The 15,920-nt window shown below is 41.9% G+C and overlaps 1 protein-coding gene across 10 annotated transcripts in view; it reads left to right on the top strand.

Annotated features, from left to right (window-relative positions):
* The window catches only part of NAV3 (neuron navigator 3), a 1,060,193-nt gene that overhangs the window by 839,851 nt on the left and 204,422 nt on the right, over nucleotides 1-15,920 (top strand). For 9 of the 10 annotated variants that reach the window (XM_075344930.1, XM_075344922.1, XM_075344924.1 and 6 more), the window contains one exon: nucleotides 2,070-2,185. In XM_075344930.1, coding sequence (XP_075201045.1) covers nucleotides 2,070-2,185 — 116 coding nt within the window. The remainder of the gene's footprint in view (nucleotides 1-2,069; nucleotides 2,186-15,920) is intronic. The other variant, XM_075344926.1, reaches the window with a different exon arrangement.

The raw sequence follows: 15,920 nt of genomic DNA on the forward strand, positions 1-15,920 counted from the left end.
CCAAATTTCTGGTGATTATAATAATCATTTAGTCACTGTTAGGGGTACTTTGCACACTATGACATCGCAGGTGCGATGTCAGTGGGGTGAAATAGAAAGTGACGCACATCCAGCGTCGCAGGCGATATCGTAGTGTGTAAAGCCTAGATGATACGATTAACGAGCGCAAAAGCGTCGTAATCGTATCATCGGTGTAGCGTCGGCGTAATCCATAATTACGCTGACGTGATGGTCCGATGTTGTTCCTCGCTCCAGCAGGAGCACACATCGCTGTGTGTGAAGCCGCAGGAGCGAGGAACATCTCCTACCAGCGTCACTGTGGCTCCCGTCAGCTATGCGGAAGGAAAAAGGTGGCCGGGATGTTTACAACCCGCCCATCTCCGCCCCTCTGCTTTTATTGGCCGCCTGCCGTGTGACGTTGCAGTGATGCCATACGACCCGCCCCCTTAATAAGGAGGCGGGTCGCTGGCCAGTGCGACGTTCCAGGACAGGTGAGTCCATGTGAAGCTGCCGTAGCGATAATATTTGCTACGGCAGCTATCACAAGGATATCGCAGCTGCGACGGGGGCGGGGACTATCGCGCTCGGCATCGCAGCATCGGCTTGTGATGTCACAGCGTGCAAAGTACCCCTAAGTCCTGCACCATCAACCTTGCCCTCGTTTTCAAAACTTGTGAAAAATGGAAAAAAAATGTTGCACAAATGAGGTATGTATAAAAGTGGTGCAAATAGCTTAATATATTCTCCAAAGGTATTGCAATGAATTACCCATGAGGCCAATGATTGTCTGCAGCAGTTACATGTCTGACCAGAACAGAATCTTCTGAACTGTAATGACAATAACCAATCAATGGCTGCAGCTGGGACCAATGTCTCACTGGTGCAGTCACAACCATATTATTAGAAGAAGGTGGGAAGAGATGCAAGAGGCACCCAGAAGATGCTATGGAGGAGCGGCAAGATTACAAAGTAAGTATAGATTAATTTTCAAATTTTAGATCACCCTAGGCCCTAAAATAGAAAAAAGGGGGTGGACAACCCTTTTAAAGCCATATTTGCAAGCCTGCAATATTCCACCATAGGTGTTGGGTCCACAACACCTGAACCAAACACTGTTTTTCCGAATTGATCCTAGTTCAGTACAGGCTGGTCATTAGTGATGAGCGAGCACTACAATGCTCAAGGGTTCGGTACGCGTTCAGAGCAATTGGATACCTGGATGAACTTGACTCAAGCCTCCAAGTATAATGGAAGTCAGTGGAGGTCTCAATGATGTTTCCAGGAAAACTTCTAGAAAAATGCTTGAGTCCCCCATTGACTTCCATTATACTCGGGTGCTTGAGTCGTGTCCCTCTGAGCATACAACTCTTAACGAGCACTGAGCACCCGAGTATGGTAGTGCTCACTCTTTACTCGTGGTCATCAAACTTTGATTCAACAGAGCTGCGGGCCATCTGGGTCACATGGACATAATATAGACTCTAAAATATTGTATTTTGGCTGTGTATAACTTATCGAGTGCGTGTTTTTCTCCCATATACATAGCTGATTCATACAGTAATTGGTCTTATTTCTTGACTTAAAGATGGATTTTAGTAAAAATGCACAGGGAAACACATTATATAGGGACATGTTAGTAATTCCATGAAATGAAGTTTTTCTGTTAATATGGTTACTACATAAGGGTTCAGCTCTTATGATCTTCCTTGAAGGAGCAGTATTCTTTGATAGCAAGAACAGTAGTTGTCTGCATGAGCTGATTACAAACATCATAAGAGACCTAGCCTTCAAGTAATCATTTTTCAAGTGGTTTGGTGCATTATTGCGATAACAGCACAATCTCCAGAGGGCTGTATCTCTTCTAGCAACATTACTTCCCTTTTGCATTATTTATGAAAATATTGTCTCAAATTAGTGTTCTTGTTTAATATTACGCAGTCACCAGTCACTGGATATAATACATGTAGTGAGGAGACACATTTTTTAATTTTACACATTAATTAGCGTGAATAATGAGATTTCAAAAGAATGATATTATAGATAAAGATGAGTAATCTTCTTCATTGCAGAACTCTCTCAGAAAATGAGACCACGTCCTTACCACTGACTGATTCCTGCACAAGCCCAACTAAAAGTGAGTCATTATATAGTAAGACAGCCAAACAGTGCCTGGAGGAACTTTCTGGTAAGCATTTCAGCCAACTACTGAGTATATAAAAGTCATATTAACAGTCAAGGTTTCATGCTATACTTTATATTACAATTGATTTAGCTCATGAAAATTGGGTAATTATGATATTATTTGGTGTCAGACTGGGCTCCAGAAGAAAATATTATGTATATGGAACACATACATGTCCACTTTTAACTGTATCATAAATTACAGAAGATTTCTGCTCTTTATTAAAAGTTACCAGTGAGAAGCCTTCCTGATAATAGAAGCCATACTTACCCTCAGAAGACATGCTCCACTCTATTGCTGCTCCATCACTCTCCGTCAGAGCAGAAATGATGACTTCATGTCACGATGACTTTGGGATATCAGGGAATCGGGGCTCTTAAGCTTTTCCTCAAGCTACGGGGGCCCTATGCTCTCTCCATTCTCAAGGATACTCCTAATGGTGGAGAGGCTTGAGTCTTCTTCCTATCCCTGCTCCTGACCAGTTCTATTCCCAGGGAGGGACAGGATAGGAGTGTGTTGAAGCGACAGAAAAAAAAAAAACTCTGTCACACAGAATGCACACAGACTAAGCCAATAAGAGATTCAGGAGGAAACAAGAGCAGGAAGGAAGTACAAAGCAACAGAAGTACACTCCACAACTGAAAAAAGCACCACTAAACACAACTTTCACCAGAGAGAATCTGGGATACCACCCCTCGCAGACAAACACAGAATAAACTAAAGCTGGCATGGGTAGAAGAATTCTAACAGTATAAATAGGAGGATAGCAGATGTTGTAGGTCTCCACACAACATGTGAATAAAGGAACACGCAAACTAGCAGAGATCAACTCTTGCCAGCCTGCCTATGAATCAGCATACAGCAGGTCGACACCCGAGTCTGCCTGTGTTGATCCCAGAAATCAGAGAAACTATTGGGCAGAGTGTAAGAATATGCAATCTGAACAGAGTCCAATGCCGCCATGACAGTTGGCCAAGTTCATGCAAAACTCTGTGTGACACTTCCTGGCCAGCAGTCAGTTGACCTCGCAGCAACTGAGTGTCCCCAAGAACTGGTAGTTGTGATGTCATCAGTTCTGGTCAGGGGAAGACTGTTGTGCGATAGTGCTATAGAGGGGGGTGGATTTGGGGTTCGTATTGTTTATTTTTATCAGAAAGGCTTCCTATAGGTAAATTTTTATAAACAATGGAAAACCCCTTTAAAGCTGTTATTGTCATGCCCAAATCATTAATACATTCTGATTATCAGGTTATTTATGAATATATACTGTAAGAGTTTTCTCTTATAAAAAGAGACAGCTGAGGGTAGGTTCATATTCCCGGGTCCCAATTACTGCCCCCCGAACTTGGGCCCACCAAGGATCCTCTAGTACTGTGACAAGCCCGTCTGACTTTAGTGTGCTTTTAGCATAAGTGACAGCTATCTCATCTTTTCCACTATCTAAAAAATCAGTGGTCAAGAGAAGATGAATATCTGCTCTGTTAGTTACATACATAAAAGGGTAAATGTGGTGCTTTTGTTAACTTCGTGAAGGCCTCCTGGAATTATATTTGTATTCCAAATCCAAATCTTTGGGTCCATTTACTATACCAAAGAGGGATGTTTCTGGTTCTTGCATCTGCATTTTAAGGCTTCTTTAGGTCAGCTTACCTCTTCGTTTTTGATTCAACTATGCATCTTGTACTTTGAATCATGACTTTTCACATGACTATCTGGAATCATTACTAGGAGGAGGATGAAAAACTTGCAGCAACTTTTTTCTTGTTACTTACTAATAAATTTCACCTACAAAGGCTATTTTTTTACTAGAACCATATTGAAGAAATTCTTGACTTCTCACTTGAATGGTTTGTTGGAGAAAAATGAAGCAAATCAAAGCATTTGATTCATAAGACAAATTTGAAGTTGACTTTCTTGTTCTGTATAATAAGACATATTCATTAATAACAAAGGTGATTTATTTAGAATAATTTTCCAACTTTGATTTAGCTTCATGCATTTCCAACCTTATTCTAATTATTAGTGTGCCAAACTACTAATCAGGCTTTCATGTCTGAATCAAGAACATGTGCTTTCTTAGGATCTCAATAAAAGAGAAACAGATGGTGGGAAATGGAGTTTTTGAAATATAGCCCATTATCTAAAAATTACCTTGAGTTTAAGCCGAACACTGCGGGGCTAGGCATTGTACTTATAATATTGGCAGTAAAAAAAATGAACATTTCGTACAAGAAAAATCACAACTACACAATAACATGGAAATATCTGCATCATAATTTTGCACTATTTCCTTTCCTAAGTACTAAGTAGGTAATATTACATAATTTCAGGCCTGGTAAAGACTGCCAACCATCTAAATTGTCTTGGGGTAGTCCAATTTTATACAATCTTAATGGAACAAGACCTATGAAAAAGGATTTGGTCGCATGGAAATTTAAGCAGATATGGGCATATTATATAGGCTTTCCCAAATAGAGACATTGTGTGATAAGGCCATCTCTCCTCACATTTTAACATCCAATTAGAGGTTTATCCACTTTATATGCTACGTGATTCTGTACCTTCTACCATGGAAATTTATTGTATAGTACCCTGTGTGTTTATAAAGTAAAAAACACCCCTTGGTGGCTACTAATTTTCTTGTAGTTTATAAGAAGGTGTACATTACATTATATACAATATGCTAAATATAAAATGTAATTATTGGGTTCATCTGCTGGACCAAGAAACAGTTCTAGTACATTGGGCTGCAAAATAGTGCAACCAGATGTTGGCTCTAAGCATTTTTAGGTCACAAAAAATGGATTACGGAATGACACATGTGTATAAAAAAAAAAAAATCCATTGTAAAGAAAAATAAAAGAGAAAACTGGAAGGAAGATGAAGATGAACTATAATTATTGGTCTTCTCATCTCAGGAAACATTCCCTAACTGTTCAGTTTGCGATTGTCTCTTGAATGGATTGTAGGGTTGTAAAACCAACCCACAACTATTTCTTCTGATTGTGCCATAAACATTAAATATAAATACTGAGCGTAACTAAGCACATTTTTTTCAGTATGTATCTGAGATTAGAAACTGTTTATCTACTTTGATAACAACAGATTAGGCATGCTGAAAATCAATATGTTCAGTAATTTCTCTCACTTCTTTTTGTTTGTCGGCCAATCCTCACAATTTTGGTGCAGCCAGCTCATTTTTGTTTTATGTGTATACTCACCTTATAAAAGGGATGCTAACTAAACAACCTGGTTAAATATATGCCAAAATAGAAGTTGGGGTTCTTGATAACTGACCTATAAAAATGGGTACTTGAATAGGAAGCAGCTAATGTAACAAATTATGTATACTGATGTAATATCTTGTTTAGTTGCAAACTTAAAAACTCCTTATTTACCAAATTACAAATTAATAAAGTGGCAGTGGGAGCTAGCATGTCATTGTTTGAGCATGTCCATTCTTCAAGAACGACCTCTTTTTGTGCCTGGTCAAGAGTGATGCTCAACTTGGAGGTTGCCTGCAGACAAGAAGCCGTGAAGCAAGCAACAGAAGCACTGGAGGCCGTCAGGCAGATAGAGCACAGGATCACTGTCTTTGTTATAATCATTCACACACTCACACATGGGTAATGGAAGAGGGGAAAGTCCTTCTGTAGAAGGGGTCTCAAACTCAGCTAGGTGTATGGGCCGCACATAGAAAACAAAATCGAGAGGGGCCACATTCTTTGCAGGACAAAGTGACATTTTCAATGATTCCATGTTTTTTTTCTATACACTTTTGGATCCTTATTTTTAACATGTTTTTCTTGTTTATTATAACAAACCTGCACTTTTTTGTTTAGTTAAGTTTATATATATATATATATATATATATATATATATATATATATATAAAAAAGCATTTTTAATGGCAAAAAAAAAATTCATGCTTGATTTTGATTTTTTGTTTTACATTTTATCATCTTCTTGTAATATTGTTTTACAAAAAGAAGCATCATATACAGTTAGGTCCAGAAATATTTGGACAGTGACACAAGTTTTGTTATTTTAGCTGTTTACAAAAACATGTTCAGAAATACAATTATATATAAAATATGGGCTGAAAGTGCACACTCCCAGCTGCAATATGAGAGTTTTCACATCCAAATCAGAGAAAGGGTATAGGAATCATAGCTCTGTAATGCATAGCCTCCTCTTTTTAAAGGGACCAAAAGTAATTGGACAAGGGACTCTAAGGGCTGCAATTAACTCTGAAGGCGTCTCCCTCGTTAACCTGTAATCAATGAAGTAGTTAAAAGGTCTGGGGTTGATTACAGGTGTGTGGTTTTGCATTTGGAAGCTGTTGCTGTGACCAGACAACATGCGGTCTAAGGAACTCTCAATTGAGGTGAAGCAGAACATCCTGAGGCTGAAAAAAAAGAAAAAATCCATCAGAGAGATAGCAGACATGCTTGGAGTAGCAAAATCAACAGTTGGGTACATTCTGAGAAAAAAGGAATTGACTGGTGAGCTTGGGAACTCAAAAAGGCCTGGGCGTCCACAGATGACAACAGTGGTGGATGATCGCCGCATACTTTCTTTGGTGAAGAAGAACCCGTTCACAACATCAACTGAAGTCCAGAACACTCTCAGTGAAGTAGGTGTATCTGTCTCTAAGTCAACAGTAAAGAGAAGACTCCATGAAAGTAAATACAAAGGGTTCACATCTAGATGCAAACCATTCATCAATTCCAAAAATAGATAGGCCAGAGTTAAATTTGCTGAAAAACACCTCATGAAGCCAGCTCAGTTCTGGAAAAGTATTCTATGGACAGATGAGACAAAGATCAACCTGTACCAGAATGATGGGAAGAAAAAAGTTTGGAGAAGAAAGGGAACGGCACATGATCCAAGGCACACCACATCCTCTGTAAAACATGGTGGAGGCAACGTGATGGCATGGGCATGCATGGCTTTCAATGGCACTGGGTCACTTGTGTTTATTGATGACATAACAGCAGACAAGAGTAGCCGGATGAATTCTGAAGTGTACCGGGATATACTTTCAGCCCAGATTCAGCCAAATGCCGCAAAGTTGATCGGACGGCGCTTCATAGTAAAGATTGACAATGACCTTAAGCATACAGCCAAAGCTACCCAGGAGTTCATGAGTGCAAAAAAGTGGAACATTCTGCAATGGCCAAGTCAATCACCAGATCTTAACCCAATTGAGCATGCATTTCACTTGCTCAAATCCAGACTTAAGACGGAAAGACCCACAAACAAGCAAGACCTGAAGGCTGCGGCTGTAAAGGCCTGGAAAAGCATTAAGAAGGAGGAAACCCAGCGTTTGGTGATGTCCATGGGTTCCAGACTTAAAGCAGTGATTGCCTCCAAAGGATTCGCAACAAAATATTGAAAATAAAAATATTTTGTTTGGGTTTGGTTTATTTGTCCAATTACTTTTGACCTCCTAAAATGTGGAGTGTTTGTAAAGAAATGTGTACAATTCCTACAATTTCTATCAGATATTTTTGTTCAAACCTTCAAATTAAACGTTACAATCTGCACTTGAATTCTGTTGTAGAGGTTTCATTTCAAATCCAATGTGGTGGCATGCAGAGCCCAACTCGCGAAAATTGTGTCACTGTCCAAATATTTCTGGACCTAACTGTAGTAATCTTAGCCAACATCTTTTAGAAATGTCCCCATGCTGCAGTAATGTCCCCCATCCGTGTGCCCTGCAGTAATGTGTTCATCCTCATAGTATTGTGCCCAGTAGTATTGTGCTCATCATTGTGGTATTATGCCCATCCTTGTGCCCTGTAGTATTATGCTCATTCTTGTGCCCTATAGTATTGTGCCCATCTTTGTAGTATTGTGCCCATCCTTATGCCCTGTATTATTGTGCCCATCTTTGTAGTATTTTGCTCATCCTTCTGCCCCGTAGTATTTTGCCCATCCTTGTGCCCAGTAGTATTGTGTTCATCCTTGTGGTATTGTGCCCATCCATGTGTCCTGTAGTATTGTGCTCATCCTTGTGCCCCATAGTATTGTGCCCCATCCTTGTGCCCTGTAGTATTGTGCTTATCTTTGTAGTATTTTTCTCATCCTTCTGCGTGTAGTATTGTGCTCATCCTTGTGCCCTATAGAATTGTGCCCATTCTTGTAGTATTGTGCCCATCCTTGTGCCCAGTAGTGTTGTGTTAATCCTTGTGGTGTTGTGTCCATCCTTGTGCCTTGTAGTATTGTGCCCATCCTTGTAGTATTGTGCCTATCCTTTAGTAACACGCAAAAAAAAAATCTCCTCACCTTTCCTCCATTCCCTCTTATTAGGGTACGTGCCCATGATCAGAGTTCACAGTGTTTTATATGCAACATGCTTCAGCTGCATCCAAAACGCTGCATTGTACTGTTCAAACACAGTGGATAGGATTTCTAGAAATCCTGTGCCCACTGTGTGTGTATGGCCTGCAGCAAACACTGACCTGTGGTGCGGCTTTCAGAGGTTGCAGCATGTCAATTGTTTGCTGCGGAGTTGCATGTGGCCTCCGTAGGGAGATCAGAAGCAAGAGACCACAGCGCTCCAACCCAGATCGTGGGCACAGGTAGCTGCAGTCTCTTGTGGAGGAGACTTGCAACCCCGCAGGTCAGGACCCGCCGCGTCCATGATGCAGCAGGTCCTAATAGTAGGCACGTACCTTACCTGCTTGTTGCGGCCCTATGTCGGGGGTCAGTGCCAGCATGGCTTTACTACAGTTGAATCATTTGTGGTGCCATGCAGAGGAGTTGTCTGCACTATACCAATGGCTGCCACCCACCAATCAGATTAAAGGAGGTAATATCATACAGCGATGTCACCTCCTTGCATCTGATTGGTGGGCGACAGCCATTGGTATAGTGCAGGAAAGCTCCTCTGCGTGGCATCACAAACGATTCAACTGTAGTAAAGCCCTGCCAGTGCCGACCCCCGATATAGGGCCGTGATCGTCAGGGGGTCTGCGGACCGCAACAAGCAGCCTCAGGGGCCGCATGTTTCAGACCTCTGTTCCATAGTGAGAAAACGTGCCTGCCCTCAACTGGTCTTTGTGCACACTAGTAAAACCTAGCCGCACAACTAACAACACTACCTCGGACTTGATTTCCTAAAAGGCCATCAAAGGGTTTTTTGCACCTGCTTAAGGACCAGAGGGAGGCCATCACACTGTTTACAATGCAAAAGGAAGGTGCTCTAAAGGATAGCAAAACAAAAACACAGAGTGAGAGAATATAAGGTGAAAGGAATAGGTGCTGGAAAGAAAACAACCGCAGGCTCTAAACCGGTGTTTACTAAAATGTAATCCCCTATGCTAAAGGGCTGGAACTCTTTGAAACAAGTTGACCTAGAGGTCTAGCCAGCAAGCAAGTGTGTTGAACAATGAATACATAACCCAATCCAGGATGTGATTGGGCAAATCACAACCCGGGAATGAAAAATACTTAGAGACAAGTAAACCAAGAAGAGAGGACAAAGACAATAGGAACCATCACCATTAGGTCAAGGATGAATAAAGCAATTGCTAAGCATACAGAGGAACAGACAACGTAACAACAGGTCACCAGATATGTGTCTTGGTGGGCCTTAAATATACACAGCGCAGACAATAATATGGGAGCATGCTGGGCCACCTGCAAATCCCAACGCGGAGCACAACAAAGTTCAGTGAATTCGGGACAGGTCTGTAATATTGTTCTTCTACTCTGTGAGTTATTGATTAAAATTTGTCTTTTCAAACAGGATGTACTCATTTATGGTGAGCACTGTATTTCATAGGAATTCATCTTTCTCAAACTGAGGGTGCATGAAGAGAAGGATGCAGTAACTGACATTTTTATGATCAAGAGCTCAGTGTTAGATTAGGAGGAAATCCCATACTTCCACTAACCCAGAAAGCCATTTACTATCTGAGCATAGAAAGCAGAAAGTTCAAAACATAAAATAGGTTGTTGTTGTCTTTGTTTATGGTATGTTTGTCAGGGTATATATTTAATGCTTAGCTGTGTTTCAAGTATCTTTTCCTATGCTGTAGTCGGTCTTAACATTGGTTTAGGATTAGGTTATATATACTAGAGGAATGTATCCCGAACTGGCATGTGTATAGGACGCTTTCTGGATCTCCACTCCATTGCTTAATTGTACATATTTCAATCGTAATAACTAGGAATGATCGAATACCTCAAATATTCGGCTTCGCAAATATTTTCCGAATACCTCGCCGCAATTCGACTATTCGATGCACAAAGTAAGTCTATAGGAAGCCCGAATAGTACCGAATAGACTTACATTGTGCATTGAATATTCGCGAATAGTCGAATAGCGGCGAGGTATTCAGAAAAAATTTGCGAAGCCGAATAATCAAAGTATTCGATCATCCCTAGTAATAACCTTTTATGACATATTATGTACCTCCTATTTGGTGTATGCTTTTAAAGACATCTTACTTTTCTTGGTAGGTCTTTAGTATAGTCAATAAATCTCTGAGGTGCATTTCTCTAAAAAACAATGCAGACATAATGGGTCCTGGTTGGGTTTACGGTCTTGGAGAAATTCTCCGAACTGTATTCTGCTTCTTGTGAGCATTGCGGGTGGCATAAAGTAGGATATGTATATCACATTATAAGAGAAACAGCGGCACAGATGTCTACTGACTATACTGGAGCCTTACCAAGAGACAAAACATCTACGGTAATTTGTTCTGAAGTGTACATGAAACAGGCGATGAGTTTTCTGCTTAAGTTGGTTGCTGTAAAATATTGTAAAGATGAGTCTAAAGTTTGAGTAATATTTCCAACTTTTAGCATAGTTAAAAGTATTCTGCCAATATATGAGCAGAAATGGTTGTATTCAGTATACGAAGTGGTGCAAAAATAAATTAAGTGGGTGACCAAGTAATTTTTTATTTCTCCAATCTTCCTTAGGAGATTGAGGTTAGTACACATGACTGCTCCACATTTTGTCTACACCGTTTTTATACATAACAGCCTCTAATATGGGTAATAGCATTCATTACATTGACATTCATAAGTCAACGTATCCTCCCTTTTCTACAAACTTCAATAGTTTAAAGGGAATCTGTCACCAGGTTTTTGCTACCTAATCTGAGAACAGCATAATTAAGAAACAGAGACCCCGATTCCAGCAGTGTGTCACTTACTGGGCTGCTTGCTGTATTTTTGATAAAATTACTGACTTATCAATGAGACTATCACTAGAGGAATACTTGTAGATGGCCTGCTGCCATGTAGCCCAACCACATGGCTACCACTTATTGGCAACTTTCTACCTATGCACAATGTACAGAGAAAGCTGCCAATCAGTAATGTGTGGGGTTGTACAGAGCTCAGCCATCAGATAACTTATGGATCTGCAGCAGATAAAACAATGATTTTATCAAAATTGCAGCAAGCATCAATAGATCTTGGAATATGATAAGTTCCACAATTGGATGTGTTTAAAAAAATGTTCATGTGCTGAGATAATTTGATAACATGCCTTGCGTAAGCATTCTCCCCCTAGGGATTTTTCATTTTTTGCTGCCTCACAACCTAGAATTTCACTGTTTTTTTTCTCTGAGGGTTTCCTTCAGCTCATGTAAAGAACATACCTACAACTGTGAACATTTGGTTTTATTTTTATTATGAAGCAAACAAAAAATAGGACAAAATAACTGAATACTTCAGTGTGCATAACTATTCACTCCCTAAAGTCAGTACTTTGTAGAGCCTCCTTCTGTGGTATATTACAGCTGCAAGTCACTTTGGATAAGTCTCTATGAGTTTTCCACATTTTGCCACTGGGATTTTTGCCTATTTCTCCAAGCAAAACTGCTCCAGCTCCTTCACGTTAATGGTTTCCTCTGGTGAACAGCAATCTTCAAGTCTGACCACAGATTCTCAATTGTAATAAGGTCTGGGCTGTGATTAGGCCACTCCAATACAAATGTATTGTTTCCCTTTAAACCACTCGAGTGTTCCTATAGAAGTGTGCTTTGGGTCATTGTCATGTTGGAAGGTGAACCTCCAAGCAAGTCTGAAATCACTGACACACTGAAACAGGTTTTGCTAAAGAATATTCCTGTATTCCGCGCCATCCATCTTCCCGTCGACTCAGACCATTTTCCCTGTCCCTGCTGCCAAAAAGCATCCCCACAGCATGATGCTGCCACCTTGTTTCACTGTGGGGATGGTGTTCTTGAGGTGATGAGCTGTGTTGGTTTAGCTCCAGACATAGTGTTTACCTTGGTGGCCAAAAAGTTAAATTTTGGTCTCATCTGACCACAGCACCTTCCTCCATACATATGGAGAGTCTCCCACATCTTTTGGCACAATCAAAATAAGCCTTCCAATTTTGGGCTGTAAGTAAAGGCTTTTTTCTGGTCACTCTTCCTTAAAGGCCAGCTCTATGGAGTTTATGGCTTATTGTGGTCGTATGGACAGATACTTCAGTCTCTGCTTCGGACCTCTGCAGTTACCTTTGGTCTCTGTGCTTCATTTCTGATTAATGCCCTCCTTGCTTGGGCTGGGAGTTTTTGTGGACGGCCCTTCCTTAGCAGGTTTGTTTTGGTACCATGTTCTTTTCATTTGATGATAAAGGATTTGATGGTGCTCCGGGTGATCATGAGAGATTGGGATATTGTTTTAGAACCCAACCCTGACTTGTACTTCTCAAAAACTTTGTCTATGACTTGTTTGGAGATCTCCTTGATCTTCAAGCTGTTGTTTGGTTAGTAGTACCTCTTGCTTAATGGTGTCGCAGCCACTGTGGCCTTTCAGAAAAGGTGTGCCTATACTGGCAGACCATGTGACACTTAGATTGCACACAGATGGACTTCCTTTTACTAAACATGTGACTTATGAAAGTCACATGGAAACAAAGAGTAGTCATAAATGGTACATTCTCTAAATGGGCTATAGTCAGCAGTGGGGTGCCGCCGGGGATCTGTGCTAGGACCGATTCTGTTTAATCTCTTTATTAATGACCTTGTGGATGGGATTGATAGCTTGGTGTCATCAGCAAAGCCTGACCCTATACTATGTATGATATTAAAAACTGACCTTGATAGTACAATATTACAAAAAGATCTAGATAAGATGTCAGAATGGGCAGATACTTGGCAAATGAGATTTAATGTTGATAAATGTAAAGTAATTCACCTAGGACGGAGTAATCCTATAGCTGCGTATACATTAAATGGAAGTAAACTCAGGACTACAGAACAGGAGAAGGACTTGGGTGTTCTCATTACAAACAAGCTGAGCAGCAGCACTCAATGTCAAGCAGCAGCTGCTAAAGCAAACAAGATTTTAGGGTGTATAAAAAGAGAAATTAGAGCCCGTGATCCCAACGTATTGTTACCCCTCTATAAATCACTTGTAAGGCCACATCTGGAATATGGGATCCAGTTTTGGGCTCCACATTTTAAAAACGACATTCAGAAGTTAGGGGCAATTTGCACACTACGACATCGCAAGCCAATGCTGCGATGTCGTGCGCGATAGTCCCCGCCCCCGTCGCAGCTGCGATATTATGGTGATAGCTGCCGTAGCGAACATTATCGCTGCGGCAGCTTCACATGCACTCACCTGCCCTGCGACATCGCTCTGGCCGGCGAACCACCTCCTTATTAAGGGGGCGGGTCAAGCGGCGTCATATCGACGTCACACGGCAGGCGGACAATAGAAGCGGAGGGGCGGAGATGAGCGGGACGTAAACAACCCGCCCACCTCCTTCTTTCCACATAGCCGGCGTGAGCCGCAGGACGCAGGTAGGAGATGTTCCTCGCTCCTGCGGTTTCGCACACAGCGATGTGGGGAATGAGGAACAACATCGTAACATCGGTATTTCCCAATTCATGGAAATGCCGGGCCCTACACCGATGATACAATAATGACGCTTTTGCGCTCGTTAATCGTATCAAAAAGGATTTACACACTACGATATCGACTGCGACGCCGGATGTGCGTCACTTTCGATTTGACCCCACCGACATCGCAGCTGCGATGTCGTAGTGTGCAAAGTGCCCCTTAGAGTCAGTTCAAAGGCGGCTAACTAGACTACTACAAGGAATGGAAGGCCTCCCATATGATGACAGGTTGAAAAAGTTAGATATGTTTAGCTTAGAAAAAAAGACGTCTCAGAGGATATCTCATTTATATGTATAAATACATGTGTGGTCAATATAAAGGACTGGCACATGACTTATTTCTTCCAAAGACAATACTAAGGACCAGGGGGCATACACTGCGAGTGGAAGAAAAGCGATTCCGGCAGCTAAATAGGAAAGGGTTCTTTACAGTTAGAGCAGTCAGACTGTGGAATGCCCTACCACAAGAGGTAGTAATGGCAGATACTATAACAACTTTTAAAAAAGGGCTGGATGATTTCCTCACTACACAAAACATTGTTGGTTATAAATGACTTAGTGACCAAATGTAGAACTGGTGGAGGAAGGTTGAACTAGATGGACCTAGGTCTTTTTTCAACCTAAGTAACTAAGTAACTATGAAAGAAATGGCTTGCACAATACATTTTTAGGAGCTTCATAGCAAGATGGGTGAATACATATGCACATGACAATTCTTATTCATTTTATCCTATAAATAAAATTTTTGCTTATATTTTCCTCACTTCACTACCCAACTTAGACTCTTTAGTGCTGATACATTACAAAAATATTTAAACATAGGTTGTAATGTAACAAAATATGTAAAAAGCCAAGGTGGTTAATACTCTGGCAAGGCACTGTAAATGTACCCTGCTATATCTGGCGCCCCTGCGACTTCAGGTGCCACAGGGTACTGCACCTCACTTAAGGTGCAGTATTCATCTTGGATACGGAGGAGGTCGTTGCTGGTAACAACCACAACCACATTCACCAACACATAACACGGGGGTTCTATCACTGGGATTGGGCTAAGGTACGTGCTGGGGTGGCCATCAAGAGTTATGGGACCTCATGCCCACTAGTTCAGGGACCTGGGAGGCAGGGCATCCCCAAGGGGAAGTTAGGAGCCATCCTTCACACAATAGCAGTTAGCACCGGACAGCATCTGAGTGAGGACGTACTTAGGAACAAGCACAGACATGAACAGTTTGGGGCCCGTGGTCTGGAGCCGGAGGCTCGACCTGGGTTCTTAGGAAAAGATGGTGAATCCCAGGGTTCACGGGAAGTGCAGAAGGCACCCGTGACCCATCCCATGGCCCAGGAGCTGGGGTGGAGGGAAACCATCGTAAGGAGATGCACAGAAGGAAACACCGGCCTCAACCTCCAAAGTATCCGGGATCGGCTGAAGCCCATCACAGCGTAGTCCGGTACTCCAATGGCTGTGTGTGACCAGTGAGTAAAGAACTTGAACTGAACCTTCTGTGTCGTCCCATCACTGCTGGTGCCCTTACCATCACGCCCCTGCACCTTAAGGCGACTACTACCACTACTGTCCTCCCTGGGGCACAGCTCTGCCTGTGGAAAGCTGAACCATCCAAGCTGTGTTGTCAACCACCCCAGCAGAAAAGTCCCGCAGTGACGGCTGATATTTGCCGCACACCACAGGTGGTGTCAGGAACAACTACCCCCAGTGTCCCCATCCCCAGCCATTTTATTGACACCCGGGGTCACGGAACCGGGCAAGGCCACCGCGGTGTCTCAGGAGAAGCTCTGTGGCCCGGTGAAGAGTACCCCCCGACCCCGTGAGTGCGTCACTATGTACTGTGTAATGGCCG

Source organism: Anomaloglossus baeobatrachus, chromosome 4 (assembly GCF_048569485.1).
Source record: "Anomaloglossus baeobatrachus isolate aAnoBae1 chromosome 4, aAnoBae1.hap1, whole genome shotgun sequence".
Taxonomy (NCBI): Eukaryota; Metazoa; Chordata; class Amphibia; order Anura; family Aromobatidae; genus Anomaloglossus; species Anomaloglossus baeobatrachus.